Source organism: Typopeltis vanoorti, chromosome 19 (genome assembly GCF_054136105.1).
Source record: "Typopeltis vanoorti isolate ZY-2024b chromosome 19, IOZ_Tvanoo_1.0, whole genome shotgun sequence".
Classification (NCBI taxonomy): domain Eukaryota; kingdom Metazoa; phylum Arthropoda; class Arachnida; order Uropygi; family Thelyphonidae; genus Typopeltis; species Typopeltis vanoorti.
In genome coordinates this window covers 65,439,528-65,461,808 of record NC_143567.1, presented here as the reverse complement: position 1 = coordinate 65,461,808, position 22,281 = coordinate 65,439,528, and the positions used below count along the sequence as shown (strand labels likewise).

General features: G+C 36.9%; 1 protein-coding gene across 1 annotated transcript in view; it reads right to left on the bottom strand.

Moving 5' to 3' along the window:
* The window catches only part of LOC150096198 (proto-oncogene tyrosine-protein kinase ROS-like), a 481,253-nt gene that overhangs the window by 68,741 nt on the left and 390,231 nt on the right, over positions 1 to 22,281 (bottom strand). Inside the window, exons 35-36 of the mRNA XM_090409003.1 lie at positions 16,131 to 16,328; positions 7,726 to 7,860 (exon numbers count right to left, since the gene is read on the bottom strand). Of these exons, the coding sequence (XP_090265129.1) occupies positions 7,726 to 7,860; positions 16,131 to 16,328 (333 nt within the window). The remainder of the gene's footprint in view (positions 1 to 7,725; positions 7,861 to 16,130; positions 16,329 to 22,281) is intronic.

Below are 22,281 nucleotides of genomic sequence, written 5' to 3'. Positions count from 1 at the left end.
AAACTTAAAAGACTGCTCTAAAAATCAGCAACAGATTTAGTAAACCAGCCCAATCTTAATAAATATAGTCATGTTAAAATTCCTAATACTTGGGAAACTAATTTTTAGGCATCCCACCTAAGAGAAAGCTGGCCAATGGCACACAAAGAGGGTACCCCTCATAAGACTTTAGGCTTTTAGTCTAATTTTTTTTCCAATTATTGTTTTGAGTGTTTTTGTGTATGCTTTTATAATTTTGAGATCATATCCATGATGATGAGATTGAGACAAATATAGGATACAATAAACTTGTATTTTATTGCTCCACTGTGCAGTATTAATTCCATTAAACCTACTAATGAGTTTAAAGCAGCACATAAGCCTAACTGCTAGATCGAAACAGACTATGTGAGTGGACAAGTAAATGCAACTACTATTTCAATGTTGCAAAGTGCATACGTTTTTGAAATTTTCAAGACAAGTGTAGGGTGCAAAGTATAGAATTGGCAGAGAGATGTTCCAGATGGTAGTGAAGTTAAGAATCTGAAATTCAGAGAACAGACTGTACCTAACAATAGATTATGGTAATGATGCAGAGGACAGTGAAATAGAAATAAAAAATTTATGATTCTCTTGTATAAGCTCATGATCAGGCTACATAATTTATAGTAAATATGGATATAACAAATGGGCAAAGAGAAAATCAACAAATGTGGTGTCAGTTCTCTGGAAGATTGTATGAAGAAATTAATGCTATTTGTGGATCTTGTGGATATGGGGGGGGGGCTATGAGTGATATAATATTAAATTAGTAGAGAGTTTTTACTGGTTTAAGATGGAGGGAATGAGAGAGATGTATGGGAGTGCTAGAAGAGGAGAGGATGGAAACAGTAGAAGAGAGAGGTATGGGAATGAAAGAAGAGGAGAGAATGGAAACAATAGGAGCGAGGGAATGGTAAGAGGTATAATGTATGGTGACTCAATGATCCGTGGTGTTCAAGATACGATGCGTGAGGAGTGTTTGCCAGGAGGAACAATAGAAAGGGTGGCTATGGCAATTAAGAGAGGTGAAAGGGTGGATGAGATGATTGTGATGGTAGGAACGAATGACTTGAGTGGTAATGTAAGTCGGGCAGCGAGAGATATGAGATTTTTGCTTCAGACTGTACGGAAGAAGACAGAGAGAGGAAAAATAGTGTGCGTGTTGCCTAGGTATGATAATGATGAGCTGAGCAGAAGAGCGGTGATATTGAATGGCATAATAGCGAGAATGTGCGACAAGAGAGGACTGGTATATGTGGATGCCTGGAGTGTGTTTGAGGAAAGAGAGGAGTTGTATGCGAGAGACCGTTTACATTTGAATGAGGAAGGACGTAGGCATCTGGAGAGATTGCTGTTCTGAACGAGTCAGTGTGTCCCAGGGAGGATGATAGCAGGGGTGGCCTCTTGTGGGAATGGATACTTGGGAGAAGGGAGACAATGTCAGGTAACACTGAGCCCAGTGGAGTCCAGAAGAGATAATGCTGGGTATAGAAACAATGGCATTTATATGCTGTATACTAATGCCAGGAGTATCCGGAATAAGGGAGAGGAAATGGTGGCACAGATAGCATCAGCCTGGCCAAAATTTATTGCGATCACTGAGACGTGGTTGACAGAAGGGGATATAACAACAGGAATAGAAGTCGCTGGGTATAGCATTTTTCGTCAGGATAGGAGGGGAAAGCATGGTGGTGGGGTACTGCTTATGATAAGTGATGACCTATGTCCTCTAAGAGTGGAAAATTTGGAAGGAAGTGAGACAAATGATTTTGAGAGCGTATGGTGTGAGGTAGAGGTAGGCAAGACAGGATATTTAGTGGGATGTTGCTACAGACCCAGGAGCACAGAGGATGGGGACCAGGAGATGTTTAGACAGCTAAGTTTGGCAAGTGCAAGAAGAATGATTGTTATGGGAGATTTTAACTTCAGTAGTATAAATTGGAGAGAGGAAGATGCATGTAGCAATAGGGGAATGGAATTTCTAGAATTCTTGAGGGACAAATGTCTTAGGCAACATGTAACAGAGGGAACAAGAGGTTCGAAAATTTTGGATTTGGTTATAGCATCAGAAGAGTTGATAATAACTGAGTTGACATCTCTCCCACCAGTTGGAGAGAGTGACCATATGGTGTTGACTTGGAAAATGAATAGACATGCAGGAGTATCAAAGAGACGGGAACTTATGTGGAATTATAAGGCAGGTGATTATAATAGTCTTAGACATCAACTTCGGGAAGTTTCATGGAGGGAGGAATTGGAAGGCCGGGATATCACCAGTGCGTGGGAAATTGTGAAAGAATATTTGTTATCAGCAATGGTAAGTTGTATACCACGAGTGAAGAAGAGGACGCAATTTGGAGTAAAGTGGATGACAAACAATATTAAACAGGAATTGCATGCGAAAAAGAGGCTATGGAAGAGATATAAGGAGATAGGTGAAGAGATGCATGAGGAATATAAGACACAGGCCAGAAGAGTGACTAGTGTGGTAAGGAAAGCGAAACTGCAATATGAGAGGAGATTGGCCCTAAGATCCAAAGAAAATCCTAGGGAATTTTTTAGCTATGTGGCCAGTAGGAGGAGAAATGACTGTGGAAGAATGATATTGTGGGATAAAAACAGTTTATTTTTTGTTCAATGAACACTTTATTGGAGTATTTCATCCTAGAGGAGTTTTAATGCTAGAGGGATAGGACTGGTACGAGGTCTGGAGGTACAGGAGGAGAGTGTGTTTCAGATACTGAGTACTCTGGATGTCAGTAAAGCTGTGGGACTGGATGGTATTTCGCCACGAGTTTTGAGAGAATGTGCTAGGGAATTGACAGTACCTTTAACGTGGCTTTTCAATGAAAGTCTGGCTTTGGCAAAGGTGCCCAGGGAATGGAAGGAAGGTAAGATAGTGCCATTGCATAAGGGTGGTAACAGACTGGAAGTGTCTAATTATAGGCCAGTCTGTGTGTCATCAGTAGTTGTTAAGATCTTGGAGAAAGTAGTGAGGGACCGTGTACAGCATTGGGCAGATGAGGGTAATGTTATCTGTGAGAATCAACATGGATTTGTGAAAGGACGCTCTTGTTTTAGCAATATGCTAGCCTTTTATAATAAAGTTACAAGAACATTAGATGAGGGAAAGGCATATACTGCAATTTTCTTAGACTTGGCGAAGGCATTTGACAGGGTGCCACATGATAAGCTGATATTTAAGTTGCAGCACATGGGTCTGGATGTCAGATTGGTCAACTGGATTCAGGATTGGCTGTCTGATAGGTATCAGAGAGTTGTGTATGGTGGAGCAGTTTCCAGGAGGCAGAGGGTTACAAGTGGGGTCCCACAGGGCTCAGTACTAGGACCTATATTGTTTAACCTTTATATCAATGACATAGCCAGTGGATTGCAGGGGGATATTCAGTTGTTTGCAGATGATGCGAAGCTGGGAAGGATTATTAGTAATAGTGCAGATGTGGTAGCCCTGCAAGAGGATTTAAATAAGCTAGATAGATGGGCAAATGAATGGGGGTGTCAGTTTAATGCAGCAAAATGTAAGGTCGAGGTTTGGGAAACATCTATGGGATGCTGCATACTCTATGGGAGGAGTTATACTAGAGGAAGTAGGGGAGACAAGAGATCTGGGGTTGATGATTGATAGAAACCTGAAGTTTAGGGGACATATTGCAAAGGTGGTGAAGGTAACACAGAGGATTGCTGCTATTATGAGAAGGACACTGACCTGCAGAGATAAGAGGGTTATTATTCCGTTGTATAAGTCTCTGATCAGACCACACTTGGACTATTGTTCTCAGATTTGGTCCCCAGGATTTGAAGGGGATAAATTAACTGTGGAAAGGATACAAAGATGGTTTCAGGACTGTACAAGGATAGTTATGAGGATCGGCTGAGAGAATGTGGACTGCAGAGTTTGGTGGATAGAAGAAGGAGAGGTGATATGATTGAGACTTTTAAACTGTTGAGAGGTGGTTACAGGGTTGACACTGGGGAGTTCGTTCGCTTGGTTGATCAGCGGGAAGGAGTGATGACAAGAGGCCATCCCTGGAAGTTACGAAAGGAAACTGTGAGCAAGAGGGTAAGGAGTGGTTTCTTTGTGTGGAGGGTGGTTGAGCCGTGGAATGCATTGCCTGATGGAGTGGTGGGAGCGAGAATGGTCAGTGAGTTTAAAGAGTGGTATGATAGACTTTGTGTTTCTCAGGGGGGGACCTCCCCTCAGTGAGTCTTGACAGACTTTATGTCTTAGGAAGGACCTCCCTCGATAGGCTTTTGACTCCATTGAGGCCTGAATAATAATAATAATAATAAATTGGAGCAAGACAATATTAAAGAATCCATCACTGGAAGCTGTATAAGAAAAATGCAAGTAGGGGAAGATGCAGCAGGTTATTTTATGTTGAGAGTGGTTAGTGAGTGGAATGCATAACCTGAGAGTAAATTAGTGCAGACACACTTTGACTGATCTGTATGTGATAGTAAGACCTCCTGCACCAAATCTCGACTCCATGGAGGTCTGATAAGAATGATAATAATCATCACGGTAATTATCTTTCCCTGAATATGTCATTCTTGGCAAGTGTTTTTGCTCTTTTTTAACATGAAAATGTGTTAGTAATACAGACCAGTATTCCAATCTGGAAAATGTTTCAAGGACATCAGCAGTAAAACTGTCTGCAGAGATTTACATGCCTTAGGTTACCATGGCAGAGCTGCTGAAAACAAGCCACACATCACCCCCTCTCAACACCAAACAACTTTTGGACTGGTATCTTTCATACCATTTCTGAACCATAGATGATTGGAAAAGGATTCTGTGGAGTGACAAATCATGTTTCCAAATGCTTTACTCAGATGGTTATGTTTGGAAATGGAGATTACCCAGGGAATGGTTCCAACAGGACTGCATCGTTCCAACTGTCAAGTTTAGAGGAGGCTCAGTAATAGTATGGCGTGTTTCAGTTGGATGGGGCTTGGTCTATAGGTGGACATAACCAAAATCATGATGTCTGATCTGATAGCTACTTGGACATCCTAGACAACTTCATGCTTCCAATGATGCTGTGGAAGTATTTCGGCAGTGGTCCTTGCATGTTTTAGCACAACAATGCTCCATGCCATACTGCACTGCATGTCCAAGACTGGTTTCTACAAGTGTTGGACTGGCAGGCTCAGAGTTCAGGCCTCAACCATATCAAACATCTTTGGGATGAATTAGAATGCTGAATTCACTCACAACTACAGTGGCTGTCATCAGCATCAGCAATGGGAGGGGAAGTTTTGTTTAAGGAATGGAAGAATATTTTGTTGCAATGTATCAGAAATTGATTGAAAGCATGCCATGAAGGGTGGTCCTACTTGGTACTAGAAATGTAATTAAAATGCATTTTTTGACCACAAATAGATGTCCAAATCCTTTTGTCAATATAGTGTATATTCCATATAAAGCATAGGATGAAGGATCTTATGCTCATTGCATTGCTAATTTCAAAAATAGGAACTGAAATTTCATGTATTTCTTAGTATTTTGTATGGATTTTGCAGACATAAGTTTCAATGGATGAAACTTTGTGTCCATGAAAGACTTATAATGGTAACATCCTCCTCTATTTTGGGCACATGTTTCTCTTGTATTGCATTTATGGCTAACTCAAAGTGGGGAGGAAGAGGTGCTGCATTTTACTCTTAGGTGGAGAATGGGGACTGCAACTAGGGTCAAGTGAAATTATCTGGAGATCTGCAATATAATCATGGAAACATGATGCTGTCCCTTTATCCTTTGATCTTAAAATAAGTAAATCAAATGATTAGACAATAAAACAAAACAATAATAAATAAATTTACAACAATTTGTAAATTATCAGATTATTTTATTTGGTTTTTAATTACAGTAGTTTTAAAAGCATTACTACAAAGCTACTACAATATTTTTTTGTAAAATCATACTGAGGTATGATTTTACAAAAAGTTGAACACTCTTATGAAATTACTTTCTTTAATGTTATTAATTTTTAATTTTTTATCCTTTCTCCCTTATCCTAAATTTACAGCTCCAACACTGTTAGTAAAGCTAGTGGAAGGTTTTAAATACCAATAATTTCATGCTATGGTTTGTCCATAAATCACATAATAAAATTTATAAATATAGATTTTTCTTTATATTTGTCTGGATTCCTCACCATAAACTGTGACGGATAACAACCGTTCCAAAAATACTTACCAAATAAGATTTATCCCCCTCTCCCTATTTGAAAAAATATGATTACATATATATGTATACACACACACACACACACACACACACACACACACACACACACACACACACACACACACACACACACACACAGGTAACCCTCATATAACACGGATGTTAGGCTCCATAGAAATGCTGCATAATACAAATCGCATTATGCGAGACTCAGATCACATAGAAAAAGTAGGGTTAGGTTCCCGAAATTGTTTTCTTTTTTTTAAGATTATATAAACAATGACATATCCAACAAAAATATATTTTTATTTAATTCAGGTAATTCATGTAAGTTAAGAAACATATAAACTATGAAAAAAATACATAGTATAAAATTATAAAAAATTATAAATTGTACGTAAACTTCATTGAACATAATGCATAAATATTTTAGGAAAAATAAAATAAGCTACATAATTTAATCATCATCACTGTCTTCAAAACTAACATTTCCTATATGTTCTTTATTTACAAGTGTCCAGATGACGTCATCACTTGAAATCTCTTGGGCATCATTTGTATAATTCTCATTGCACACTTCAGCTGGTTTAGTTATCAATAAGTCAGTAATAAGACCTTGCTTACCACTATGCCGCAATTTTTTATTAAGTTCATAATATGGAGCTAAACAAATATTCAGTTGTCTTGTGAATTTTTTGGAGCGCTCCATTGAGGAATCATTATCCGCAAAATAACTTCCTAACTTTCTTGCCAAGTCCAATCCTTCTGCTAATTTCTATAAACTGAATTCTTTAAAGGATTCATCACAATCAGAATCTTCAGCAGAACCCCCCCCCCACTCCTCCACTTCATTCGCCATTATCTATTAACTGTACCAGTTCCTCCTCATTTAAATCTATTTCCCCATCAATTAATACACTAATTTCGTTTTCAACCATATTGCAAAAACCCTCTAAGTGGCCATTACTATAAAAATACATTTTTTATATAAAAAAAAAAGCATTACATATTGTATCATCAGAAAATAAAGTGTTCAGCTTGAGATTAACACACTCATGATTTTTAACGTGCTTTCCTGGCAGAAACGAAGACAATTTTCAAAATAAACACTTTATATGTTAAAAACAATTGATGTACATGTGTGCTAAAGGGTATTTCCCCTAATATAAATTCGCTATTTATATATATGTAAAAACATGTGCGATACGGGCAGACTCAAATTTAACAAAGATAAAATTAGATTTTTAAGTCGCGCGGTGAAAAATATATGAAAAGATAAAGGGTTACTACAATTTGTAGACCATTTTATGTCGAAACCATGTTGTATAAGTACCGGGTTATATAAGGGTTATCTGTATGTATGTATGTATGTATATAAATAACAGTGTTATGCTGAGACTAACAGAAATAGAGAATTTGGTTAGCAAAATGATGAACAGGAAAACTGAAAAAGTAATATGATTTTCATATTTAAAATATTAAGAATTACTTACAGCTCTTTGGGACAACCATTAGGTTTTTCCAATTGTCCTCCTCCTCTTACATAATTTAAAACTTCTAGGTTTGTGCGTGCAGGATATGGTTGCTGTCCAAGAGTTAACACTTCCCACAAAAGAACACCAAATGCCCTGCAAATGACATCATAACATAAAGAGATTGAAAAGAAAAAAAATAAACAAATAAATAAATAAATATATGTCAACTGCCTGGGCTGTAATACCCGAGTGGTAGTGTTGGATATGTTTCTTGTACTATCCATCATTTGGCAATTGTTCAAGTTTGACCAAATTTTTTTGAAATATCTTGCAGCAGTAAGTACTGTAAACTAACAACAGGATGATCAAGGTGCCAAAGAGGATCTTTTGGTGAATGGATAAAGGTGGCTAAGTTTTAGGCAAGGCTTGAAGGATGTCTAAATATTATTATTTTTTTTTAAAGCGCTTATGAGATTTTTATGAGGTGCCCAATATGTAAGGAATGGCAATATATTTTTTTTTGCAGTCTATGTTTTGTCGAATGTTTGATGTGAGAAAATGTAGAGTTCTGTTGATTATTATTATTAATTATTATTATTTCAACTCCATAGAGTTGCAATGGACTTATTGTGGGAGATCCTCACTAACCTTTATACACACAATACTTATCATACCTCTCCTTAAACTTGTTTGCTGTCAGTGCAGTCACATCTTATTTTAGCAATCCATTCCACTCACTCACCATTCTCCAAGCAAAAAATATAGTCCTCACAACCTTACTCACCATACTCTTACACAGCTTCCATGGCTGACTTCTAGTTCTCTTTCTATTCATTATCTATTGAAAAACTTCTTTTGCATCAATCTTATAGAATCCATTTACTAACTTACTTTACTTACAAATAATTTATGACCTTCTATCATCTCCCCTCTTTTCTGCATACAACTAAACTTTGCAACCAACCCACCTTCAGCTTATCCTCATAGGGAGAATTTCACAGACCTGTCACCAGCTTGATTACTCATCTCTGGATTCTCTATCACCCTCTAATCCTAATGAAAGTCAGGTGACCAAATCTGTGCACTGTAGTTGAGATGCAGTTGGATCATAGCCTTATAAAGAGGGAATAAAATAGCTCCCTATCTTTACTAGTTAGCATGTTTTTCAACATCCAAGTGATCCTATTTTGGCAACTTTTGCAATATGTCCTCTTAACTTATACTCCCTGTCCACTATTACTCCCAATTTCATAGCCTCATCAATCTCCTGCAATCCAGTACCATCAGTAAGATACAGAGCATGTAACCTTTTAGTCCTAAAGTGCATTGCCTTATAAATCTGGACAACAACCTCCTCCACCTCTTGAAATTTTTTTTCAAAAAATGCTATGTTACTAAGATAAAGGAAACTAGAATACCAGATGATCTTCACTATCCTCCTGTATACTTGACCTTTTCCTAACCACTCCTCCTTCCACATATACTCTAGATGTCAGCAGTCCTCTTGGTAACTTTTTTTTACAGAATGACCTTCTCACCAACTCTGTCTTGTGTCATTTGGTGCTACAATGATACCAATAATTCTTCTGTAATAAAAGCCTTTATCTCTATTCCATTTTCCAAGCCTATTTCCTATTCCACTTTCTTCAGGAAGCCACTCTAAGCAAAAATTCAGCATACTTTAAGTAATTCAACACCAAAATGCCACAACATGCAACTAACAGTAGCTGCAAAAAAATAAAATTCCATCAGCAAATCTTTATCCACCTTTGAAAGAATCAGGTGTAGAAAACTTACCTCCTGTTTAAGCAGCAGTCTTGCCTTCTGGTCCTTTATTAGGATCATGACAAAATTTCTTCCCCTCTCACATTCAGATGATATTATAATAACATTGCCCCCACAGTAATACTGATCTTCTTGTCATCGGTCTCTCCTTCATCTCCTGCATGTATGACTAAGGCATATTGTTTCTTACTTTAGATGACCAGAAACACCTCCCAGTGTTGGCAATGGACTTTTCATTCTTTCTCTGTTTCTATTAATTTCTTCCCTACTTCTCATGGCTGTTTTTAATTTGTTTTCCAGACCAACAATACTGGGATTTAGTCTCCTGCTATTGTGTTTTCCATGCAGTGACTCATGGACATCCACAAAAAAAAAAAAAGGGGGGGGGAATTGTGGTGGGGGTGTGCATGCCCTGCTTTGTTCCTGCATCAGCAAAATCCTGGCCCAGACAAGATCGGTTGATCATTGGGATTATCAGATATTATCAATGGTTTGCAGTAGTTCTCCTTCCGAGTGCTCCAGGACAGAGTTCAAGGCTTGTTTTAGTATGGTGGCTGGGGTATTCTTACATTCTACTTCTGAGTATACTCTTCTTAGATTATAGGCATCCACGTGTTGTGGTGAGCAAGAAATCTTGCACCAAATCCTTATCTTCTTAGAGTATACCTATTCATGTGGAGCACTTGTCTTAGTGAGGGGGGGGTCCCATTGATGATACCTGCCCTTTTCTTCCTCATTTTCTATACTTTTCCCCCATATTTTGAAATTCCCACATGAAATATATAATCAAATTAGCCACACAAATTAGAAAAAGGTCATTGTTTTGGGCAATTTTAATTATAGCAATGTAGAATGGGATGATAGCAACTGGAAGTAAAGAAAATGAGCTTCTCGAGTTTTCTGAGAGACATCTACCTTAGGCGGTATGGAAGAGGGCACCGAGGATTAAGGGCCTTCGATTTCATCATCTCATCAGAGGATGTCATAATAAATAAGAGAACCTCCAGAGCTCAGTCAGTATAGATGAAGCCCTTTGGTCAGAAAGACCTGGATTCGATTCTAGTCCATGACGTGAGGAACCTTTATCTGGTCTCTTTCGACTAAAGATGAGTTAGCTGGTCTCATACAGAGGTAGAGGGTTTTTTCACCCAGAAACTTTGGTTTTTTGTTCCTCAGAAGAACAGGCAAACCAACCCATGAACACACACACACACGGATTTACAGTCATAAATACATATTTAATCCCTCACTAGGAGAGCTCAACCAGTCCTAAAGGATAGTTGAGTAATGGGGAGAACCCCCATACGAATAAAAAAAAAATAATTATAAACAAGGTATCAAATCATCCTCCAGTTGGTGAGAGTGACCATGAAATGATTACCTGGGTCATTGTTAGCCATGTAAGGACTTCTGTGAGGAAAGGATATATGTGGAACTAAAAGGCTGGTGATTATGAAAAGATTTCAGGTGTAGCATGGAATGAGGAGTTGGGTGGAAAGGAGATCAATGCTGCTTGGGTGATATTCAAGAATAATCAAGTAGAAGCAATGTCTAAATATATTCCAAGGGTCAGAAGGTTAAATAAAGTAAGTGTGAAATGGATGAATGAAGAGATTAAGCATGCAACAAGGAAAAAGGCATTATGGAGGGAACATAAGAGGATTGGTAGTAATCAATTCCATGAGGATTACAAAGAACAGGCAAGGAGGGTGACTCGGTAAGGGTAACAACCATGAACTATGAGCAGAACTTTGTTAATGAAGCCAAAAAAATCCTAGTGTGTTCTTTCGATATGCAGCCAGCAAAAAAAAAAGATTATGAAAGGATGACATTGATTGGAGAAAATGCAAAGGATATAGTTGAAATATTTCATGAGCAGTTCATAAAGGTCTTTCTTTCTTGTGAATGTGACATTAAGGAGAGTTTGAGAGCAGCTGACAATGAGGAGGAGGACAGACTGACTGTAAGTTAACAAGAAGTATATGGGGAATTGAGCAAACTTGATGTTAATAAAGCTGTGGGACTTGATAATATATCACTGTGTAGTTTGAAGAATTGTGCCAGAGAGTTGATATCTACTTTCACATTTGTTTTAATATGAGTCTTGCATTGAATCAAGTTCCAAAAATTGTGGAAGGAAGACAAGATTGTGGTGCTTTATAAGGAAGATGATAGAACTGAAGCATCAAATTATAAGCCTATCTGTGTGTCAGATGTTGTGGTTAAAGTATTTGAGAGGCAATCCAATTCTGGATCCTGGTGAGAACCAGGATCCAGAATTGAATCGACAACAGTGGTATTATCTTTGATAGACAGCATGGATTTGTTAAAAGGGAGGTTATGTTTTTGTAATCTACTTACTTATTACAATAAGGTGACAGCTTCATTGGACAAAGGAATGAATACACAGTAGTATAGTATACTTAGATTTTACAAAGGCTTTTGATAGATTACCACATAATGAGTTGATAATCATAGAGCGGATGGAGTTAGATATTAGACTAGTGCATTGGATTGGAAATTTCCTATCTGAGTTATTAGCAAGTTGTGTAAGGTGGAGCAATATCCCGAAAGAGAAAAGTCACTAGTGGTGTGCCTCAGCAGTCTGTTTTAGAGCCATTGCTGTTTAACCTGCATGTTAAATATATTGGGGAAGATTTGGATGGGGATATTCAGTTATTTGCAGATGATGCAAAGTTGGGATGAACTGTGAGCAGTAGAGCAGCTGCTCTAGTCTTACAATAAGACTTGAATAGATTGAGGGAATGGGAATAGGAATGGGGATGCCAGTTCAAAGTTGTGAAATGAAAGGTTATAATAGGTTTTATTTCTGGAAAAATTCCCATGTTACTCTTCTAAGTAAATATTATTTTTATGCTATTTAGCCTATTTTTGTTTAGGAGTATCCCTTTTTTATAATGTCATTGGCTTTTTACTCAATTTTTAGGCCATCACTGATGTTTTAAAGACAGATATATGAAGAATATATAGGAAAAGTAATTTGGACATACATTTGTAAGATGTTGCTGGTTATCTTCTTATTCAGCAGCATCCGGCGTATGGCGATATATATTTATCTGCTGTTAAAGTATGACTGAAAGAAGTTGGGGGGGGGGTTGGAAATGTGGGGATGGAGAGATGTGGGAGAATTATCGGTGAGGCAAGAGGTATTCGAATTTTAAACCTGGATTTTTTAGGGATGGGCAGAGAATTCTTTGGGAGGGAGGTGAAAAATAGAAATTTTTGGGGAAGGAGAAGGATATGAGGTGATAAGATCAGGGGCAAGAGTAACAGGGTGTGAGCCATTACGACAGTGTGTCATCTTCGTAGCTCATTGGGCGCTTCTCCCATGAGCTCTGAAGACAACACTGTTGATAAGAATTCTCTACCACCCTTAAAAAACCTGAGTTAAAATTCGCATACCTCTTGCCTCACTGATAATTCTCTCACATCTCTCCATCCCCACATTTCCAACCATCCATTCCATTCAGTCATACTTTAACAGCAGATAAATGTATATCACCATGCGCTAGATGCTGCTGAATAACATGATAACCAGCAAGCAAAAGCAGATTATGAAAGGAAGTTAAGCAATTCAGGCTAAAGAGAATCCCAAACAGTTCTTTTGATATGCTGCAAGTAAAAGAAAATATGTATACGGCAGAATGATTTTAATGAATGCCGATGGCAGGAAGGTAACTGAATCAGTTGAAATAGTAGAATTACTAAGTGAACACTTTGGACGAGTATATCATCCAGGTGGTGATATTGCAGGAATGAGGGAACCTTAATGTGATTGGATGGTATACCAGATTGAGTCTTACTTGAGGTTGCAAAAGAATTGTCAGTGCCCTTGACCATATTGTTTAATCTAAGTCTTAGCTCTGGATTTGTCCCAAGGGGATGGAAAGAGGGGAAAATAGTTTCATTGTATAAAGGAGGTTCTAAGATTGCTATTGCAAATTACCGACCAAACAGCATATCAGGAGTCATTGTCAAAGTATTGGAGAAGTTGGTCGGGAGAAAAATACAGGAATGGATAGATCGAAATAGGATACTGTATGGAGGGGGGGGGGAGCATGGTTTTATGAAGGATAGATCATGTTTCAGTAACTTGCTCACATTTTATAATACAGTGATGGCTGAAATGGATAAGGATAATGGGTTTACAGTGATACTGCTGGACTTTGCAAAGACCTTTGATAAGATACCACATGGAATTGTAATCAGTAAACTGCAGCACATGGGAATGGATATAGGGTTGGTGAGGTAGACAGGAGGGTGGTTGATGGAGAGATATCAGAGAGTAGTTTATTCAGGAGTAGAATCCACAAAAAGGTCTGTGACTAATGGTGTGCCGCAGGATTCTGTTCTTGGACCACTGCTATTTAATTTGTTCATTAATGATATAGGAAAGGATTTGAGAGGAGCTGTTTCAGTTATTTGCCGATGATGCAAAGTTTGGTAGAGAAAAGTGAATACACATGAAGTCAAAATTTTGCAGGATGATTTGGATGGATTGGCAGACTGGGCTAAGGAGAATGTATGTCAGTTTAATCAGCAGTAGAAAATTAATGCGGAGGAAATTTTTCAGAACATGCGTGGTGGTGGAAGAACTAGGAGCATCCATGGAAACTGAGCAAGAGTGTTAGAACTAGGTTTTTTTACTTGGAGAGTGGTGAACGAGTGAAATAAGCTGCCAGAGTCTGTTGTGGGTGCCATGACTGTGAATGAGTTCAAAGCAAAGTATGATAGATACTGTGCAAATACTGAATAGTTCTTGACATGATGTTTAGGGCCTCTCTCGATGAGTCTAAGGACTCGTTGGAGTTGACCGTAATAATAATAATTATAATCCTACAAAGGTATGTCCGAATGATTCTTCATATATATTCTTCATATATCTGTCTTTAAAACATCAGTAATGCCTTAAAAATTGAGTAAACAGAAGTCTAATGACATTATAAAAAAGGGTACTCCTAAACAAGAATAGGCTAGAAAGGTTTTAAAATTTGGGAAACAAATATGAAATGTAGAATGTAGGTGGGATAATGGCAAATAAGAATCTAAAATATAGAAGACAGCTGACATCCAGAGTAAATGTGGAAGGGAGACCGATTAGCAAAAGGTGATGAAAGAGTGGCTTTCCTAACCTGAGAGAGAGTGGCTTTCAGATGATGCAAAAAAAATGGCAGTCAAGGTGTAGATATGAGTAACATATAATATGAATACGTGGAATGTGGAAAGATTAAGGAATTGTGAGTTGCAAAGTTTGGTAAACACGTATAAATGATAGATTTGACATTAACCTTATAGAACAGGTATTATTATTATTATTTTCTTGGACATATCCATGGAGTCAAAGACTCATCATGGGTAGCCCAAACTAACCATTATTCACTTAATACCTTCTTTGACTTTTCCATTAAAAAAATAAAGCATTCACAACTGATTCCAGTAACCCATTCCACTCATTCACTACTCTTAAAGCAAAAAATCTAGTCCTCTCTCATCCTTGCTAACCACATTCTTACACAATTTCCAGACATGACTCCGTTGTTTCTCGCTTCCTGTCACATATTGAGAAATTTTTTCTATGTCAATCTATAAAATCCCTTTATCAATTTGTATCTTTCTCTTATATTCCCCTCTTTTCCATCTGTTAACTAGACTTTGCAACTATTAACTAGTACTGGCCATTAGATTAGGAGCTTTCTGAATGTCATGACTAACTTCATTTGGTTATTTTTATGGATATGTTGTGATATGTTTTATAAAGAAGTCCACGATAAACCTTCAGTTCATTCACAAGGATGCACCAGAGTCCTGTCTATCTTAGTCACTTATTTCTGGATTGAGTCTCCATAACTCAGTCGGTATAGATGAAGCCCTCTGGTCGGAAAGACCTGGTTTCAATTCCTGTCCATGACGTGAGTAACCTTAATCTGGTTTCTTTCGATTAAAAGGTGAGTTAGCTGGTCTCATACAGAGGTAGAGGATTTTTCTCCTGGAAACTCAGGTTTTTTTCTCTCTCAGAACAGGTAAACTGGCCCCATGAACACACATTGCTACAGTCAAAAAATATATACTTAATCCCTCATTAGGAGGGCTCAACCAGTCCTAAGTGACAGTTGAGGAATGGGGGGAGGACCCCACATGAATAAAAAAAAATTCTGGATCCATTACATCACATTCTCATCTCCAAGAAGCCTAGGAGATCAGATCTATACACAGTAATCAGGTTGTAGACTTATCAAAACCTCATAAAGATGAAAAATGGCCTCCTTTTCTCTGCTTATCATTTTTTTTTAACATTTAGATAATCCAATGGGCTATTTTGCAACTTTTGCAACATTCCATCTAATATTCACTTCCTTTCCACAAGTACCCCCAAATCCCTATCCTCATCAGTTTTTACTGCAGTCAAGCTCCATCAAATGTAGTACACAGCTTACAATCCTTTCATCCCAAAGTGTATAACCTGGCATTTTGTCCCATTAAACTGGTAATTATTATCTTTTGCCCATACTACCAATCTATTTAAACCTAAAATAATTTATTTAAAATGTCTAAAAATCAAAATGAATTTCATTTTACAAATGAATAAATGAATAAAGGAAGAGATAAGAAGTACATACCAAACATCTGACTGGCTAGTAAATACACCATCCACTAAAGATTCTGGAGCCATCCATCGCACTGGAAGTAGACCCTCTCCTTCTTTACGATAGTAGTCATTTTTATAAATATCCCTGGCTAAGCCAAAATCACCTATTTTCACTGTTCTTGTTGTAGAATCATGACTTGAAACTAAACAATTACGTGCTGCTAAGTCTCTGAAAATTGATAATTCAAACTTATCATTATTATAATAAATAACACCATTTTTATTAATTTTAATAAATGTGTAATATATAAGAAACATGTTTTTAATAAATACTACATATATATTTTTTCAATAAACTGTCTTTGATTAGAAACTGTGTAACAGATCACTACCAGATTAATGTGGAAGAAGTTTTTTGTATAATGTGAGGAATGGAGGAGAACAAGTAGCCAACTCTGGATGGAAGTGGTATAATGAAGGTGTGAGTGTGTGTGTGTGTGTGTGGGGGGTTATAGGTTTTGAGAGTAGGTTTTTTGCATGGCAAGAGGTGGGTGATTTGGTGAGCAATTGGAATGTGTTATTTGAAAGTGTGATGAATACAGAATGATAAATGAATTTAAGGCATACTTTAATGAGATCATCTGATGATGATAATCTGCATAAATTAATGATTATGTGCAAGTAGTACTGGCCATTAGATTAGGAGCTTTCCAAACGTCATGATTAACTTTATTTGGTTATTTTTGTAAATATGTCGTGATATGTGATATGTGTTAAAGAAGTCCACAGGAGGAATCAAGCAGTTTATATCAAAAATGGATCTGATTTTAACTAACATGGAGATAGCTATAAGTTATAAGCCAGCTATAAGCAAAAAAATGAAACACAATGTTTAGACATTTATTTTAGACATATAAGTTATAAAATGCTCTAAAACCATCTTGTAATGAATTGCAAACTCAACGATTTTTTAAGAAATGAGCAAAAATAAATAAATCGCTTAAATAAAAAATCTCTTATAATTTTTGGAAGTTCCAAATGTCTGCATGTTCTTGGATGCACAAATCCAGGCATCATTATAATGCCTTCATTTTCCTCTCTCTCTCTCATTTAATTGTTGTTCTCTCTGCCACTGGGGTAGTCATTTTGAAGGTAGTTTGTAGCATCCAAAAACCTCTACTGCTGTGCTTCCGTATCTGTGCCACTAACACTTTTATATAATCCCAATTGCTAGTAAGGTAGATTAAGAAGCTAGTCAGAAAACACAAGAATGGTGTGTTGACAGATAATGGAAAATTAATAAAGGCAACATGGAGATTCTACAGATGATTTAAATTCACTGGCAATGAAGGCAAAGGATAACAGAAAATTTGGGAATATGATGGATAGGAAATCAAAGTTCAGAGAGCATATCAAAAGTGGACAGAATAGTTCAAAAGATTAACTGAATGTTGAAGTACACAGTGGCAAGTAGAGATATGGAGATAATTAAAATTAGAAATTTTCTTTGGATCTCAGGTCCAATCTCTTCTCATATTCCAGTTTTGCTTTCCTTACCATACTAGTCGCTCTCCTGGCCTGAGTCTTATATTCTTCATGCATCTGCTCTCTACCCCTCAATTTATATCTCTTCCATAACTTATTTTTTTAACTGCAGTTCCTGTTTGATATTGTCATCCACTTCACAAAAAACTGTGTTTCTCTTCTTCACTTGCAGTATACAGCTTGCTATTGCTGCTAATAAATATTTCTTCACAAGTTCCCAAGCACTACTGATATCTAGCCCTTTCAATTCTACCCTCCATGAAACTGTCCTAAGTTGATATCTAAGACTATTATAATCACCTGCCTTATAATTCCACATATATTCCTTTCTCTCTGATACTCCTGCATGTCCATTCATCTTCCAAGTCAAAACCACATGGTCACTCTTTCCAGCTGGGGAAGAGATTCCATCTCAGTTATAATCAGCTCTTCTGATGCTATGACCAAACCCAAAACTCTTGAACTCAATGTTGAACCTTCTACTACATGTTGCCTAAGACATTTGTCCCTCAAGAATTCTAGAAATTCCATTCCATTATTGCTGCATGCAGTTTTCTCTTCCTAATTTATACTCCCTGTATAAATTACTCACTGGCTTGTAGCAATATCCCACTAAATATCCTGTCCTGCTCACCCCCTACCTCACACCATATACTTTCAAAACCATTATTGACCTCCAAATCTTCCACTCTGAGAGGACATAAGTCATCACTTATCATAAGCAGTACTCTCTGCCATTGCATTTTCCCTTCCTATCCTGTCAAAAAATGCTGTACCCTGCTACTTCAATTCCTGTTAGTACCGTATTTACTTGAACATAACTCGCCCTTGCATATAGCTCACACTCCTGATTTTACTTTATGAAAAAAGAAATTAACAAGTTTTACATATACCTTGCATGCGAAAAAAAGTTTAAACACATTCACATCAGGGTGATAGTAACTCGCTCCCCCGCAATCAACAACAAACCCTCTCCAACAGCCACTATACTGCAAATGCATGAAAAACAAGTAGCTTTACTGTATCACTGAATAAGCAACAGAGACATTTTCAGTCTGTGTAATATATTTCTCAACAAATAGTGCAATTACAGAAACGTGTAATAAAAATGATACTAACTAATGAATCCCATGTCCCCTCCCACAGAAAGTATGCTGTATAGACTCAAGCAAAACCATATGTTGCACCGGCAAACACAGTATCTAATTAAAAACTAGTGTCCAATTTTTCAATTACATGAAATAAGTGTTTGATTGCATTTGAAATTTTCGATGTCATTAAGACATATTGCAAAGGCTAACTTCTACCACTGAATAATATGCTATATAATGCGTCTATAAGTCTGCCTACCAACTCGAGGCAGAAGTGACACACAAACAAGCAGCAATAAAATTCAACCAAAGGGTTGAAACTTTGTGGGAGTTGAGTCTGCCTGCACAATGTAGAAGTGATACACAAAGGGTAATGATAAGTTCCTTCGGAATGAATTACATATTTGGTTTAATCCTTTATCCAAGTGTAAGAAAACAAAGTTTGTGCCTGAAATATTTTCAGGACTGGGGCAACTCGTGATAAAGGTGGTGTAAGATTACTTGCCTTAGTATCCCATAATGCAAAGCACGTATCCTTATGGATATGTAAAATGCTATGCATTATGGAAAGGATCAATACCTAGACCTGTTTCGACCTTTGTTGAGGTCTCGTCAATGGGAGCTAGACCCAGAGGTGGTGATACTAAGGTGGAAGTAATGCAAAAGTCATATCACCATATACCAGTTGTCTAAAATTCTCTGGATTAGATAGTTGATGGAAGTTTTTTCACTTGGCTATGTTACCAATTACATATTTGATTTAATCCTTTATCCAAGTGTAAGCAAATAAGGTGTTGACACATTTTGGTAACTGGTATATGGTGATATGCTTTTGCATTACTTCCACCTTAGTATCACCACCTCTGGGTCTAGCTCCCACTGACGAGACCTCAATAAAGGTAGAAACTGGTCTGGGTAGTGATCCCTTCCATAATGCAAATTTGTGAATTTTTTCCAAAAAAAAATGTGTGAGTTATATTCGAGTAAATACAGTATATCATCTTCCATCAACCACGTTTCAGAGATGCCAATAATCTTTGAACAGGCTGATGCTATGTATAAAGGTCTAATCAGGCCATATCTGGATTATTGTGCTAATATCTGGTCACTTGGATTTGAAGAGGATAAACTAACCTTGGAGAGGGTAGTACGGGAGTAGAATACAAAAATGATATCTGGATTTTGCATTGTTTGTTATGAGAATGGACTTGAGGGAATACCTACTACTAAGTTGGACTGAGAGAAAATGAAGGGGTGATGTGACTGAGACATGAGACATTTTAACTGTTAAGAGGTAGTTACAATATTGACAATGGAGAGGCTTTTCCTATAGTATTACATGCTAAAGGAATAAGGAAAAGAGGTCATTCCTGGAAGTTACAAAAGATGGTGAGTAGTGTCATTTTCACTTGGAGAGTGGTTGGACCATGGAATTCCTTGCCTAATATGGTGATGAACATGCAGATGGCAAACAGATTTAAGGAGTGATATAATAGAGTTTGTTATCTAAGATGGGCCTCCTAAAATGAATATTTCAATTTCATGGAGGTCCTGAAAAGTAATTTTTGCTCCCTTCCTGAAATATATTATCTTCTATATCAAGGTTGCACAATTTAAATGCTGTCATGGGCCAAATCACGTAACTGTTACATTTATGCGAGCTGAATTGTTTGAAATTTGAATTTTTAGTGAAAAATAAAATGTATACACAGTTCAATAGGTATGTTTACTGAAAATAGCATTTTAATGTGATTCATTGCATTTTTTGAATCGACAATTTTTCCGATATCCACCAGTAAATTGGAAGTTATCAATATGTCTCTCAATGTATTGGTGACTTGTTTAATTTCATGAGACAGAATGCTTGTCACAGTATGTATGTGTATATGTATGTATGTAATATACATATAACATTCATTATGACTTGAACATATGACGTGGTGATGGCAATGCGGCAACAGGAGTATCTGCATGCTAATCATAAAATATTGGATCATTTTCATACAGGTGTCACTGGTATGAGGTTGAGGAACTGACTAATCAAATTTTAGTATTTGTTTAGCACACATGCTATACTTGATTTCTGTTAAGATGCAGGAAATATAAAAAACTCTCCTCCTTAGTAAAATATTTATTTTGCTATGGAGACATCAACAATAACAATATATATGAATCTACTGATTTTTTAAATCATTTAATATCACATAAAAATTTGTTCTTCTGTTTATTCAATTTATGGTGCATTAAATCATTGTACTAGCTGCATCCAGTCCATGGGCTGTATGTTGTGCATCCCTATTCTACATTCTTCCCAAAGTCTTTCACAACTTGTTTAGCTACATTTTTCTCATATTCTCTATGGGGTCCATGCTAACTTACTTACTTACTTACCAGGAACTTTTGATAATATTTCTTCTTCTTCTTTTCTAGGACTGTGTCATTAAATTCTTGTGTCCACCACTAAGTTTTGATTCCTCGAACATGTCAATTGCTTCTCTGGCTGGTCAATGTTTTTTTTTTTCTTGAGACTTGGAATTCACTCACCTATTATAATGAACTACTGAAATGTTTCATTTAATTTGGGTTATGTCGAATAAGGATGGTCAGTAATTATGGCCAAAGGCTATGAATCCAGTATAAATATAAATTAAAGATGCCAAGATAATTATTTTCTTGATTGAATCCTTTATCCAAGTGCAAAGGATTCAATTGCATGAATTGCATGTGAAGTAACTTCGCAACTGGGCAACTCCTATCGAGGCTAATGACTTCCCATCATTTGCCTCAGTATCCCATAATGCAAAGAGCATAGCCTTACGGACATGTATAATGCTATTCAATATGGGAAGGGTCACCACCAGACCAGATTTGACCTTTATTGAATTATGTTTATGTGCAGGGATACCCCTCCAGAAACTCATGCAATTCATCTCATCAGTGAGAGCCAGACCCAGAAGTGATACCACAGTTGAAGTAATGCAGAAGTCATATTTCCATATACAAGAAGCCAAAAGGTGTTATGCCTTATTACTAAAATACTGTGGATTAAAGATTGATGTTGAAAAGTTTTGCACATTATTATACTACATTAGCCTCTATATATGAGGCTAATGACTTCACATCATTTGTCTTAGTATCCCATATGTTTGCTTACACTTGGATAAAAGACTGAATCAAGTGGAAAACTTTCAAAATCTAGTATAAAGAATCTCACTGTATATAATGCCTTGGAAGGTTTTGTGGGACAAAAAAAAAACAACCAAACATCCATAATATCAATGCAATCCACTGAAGGAAATCCACTTCTGCAGATTATTCCTATAGTCATTATCATTTCGCTATCATGACCACTGACTATAGCATGGGTGAAATAATAACAATCAGGAATAAAAACTACAAAAGGCTATATTACAAAAACACACAATAATTTTTAATATGGTTAGACACAAGTAATTTTTGTTTAGTAAAAATTATCAAGCAAATGAATTTCAATGAAAGTAATGCACACAATACTCTTTTATATATCAAATTTGCACTTTTTCTGAA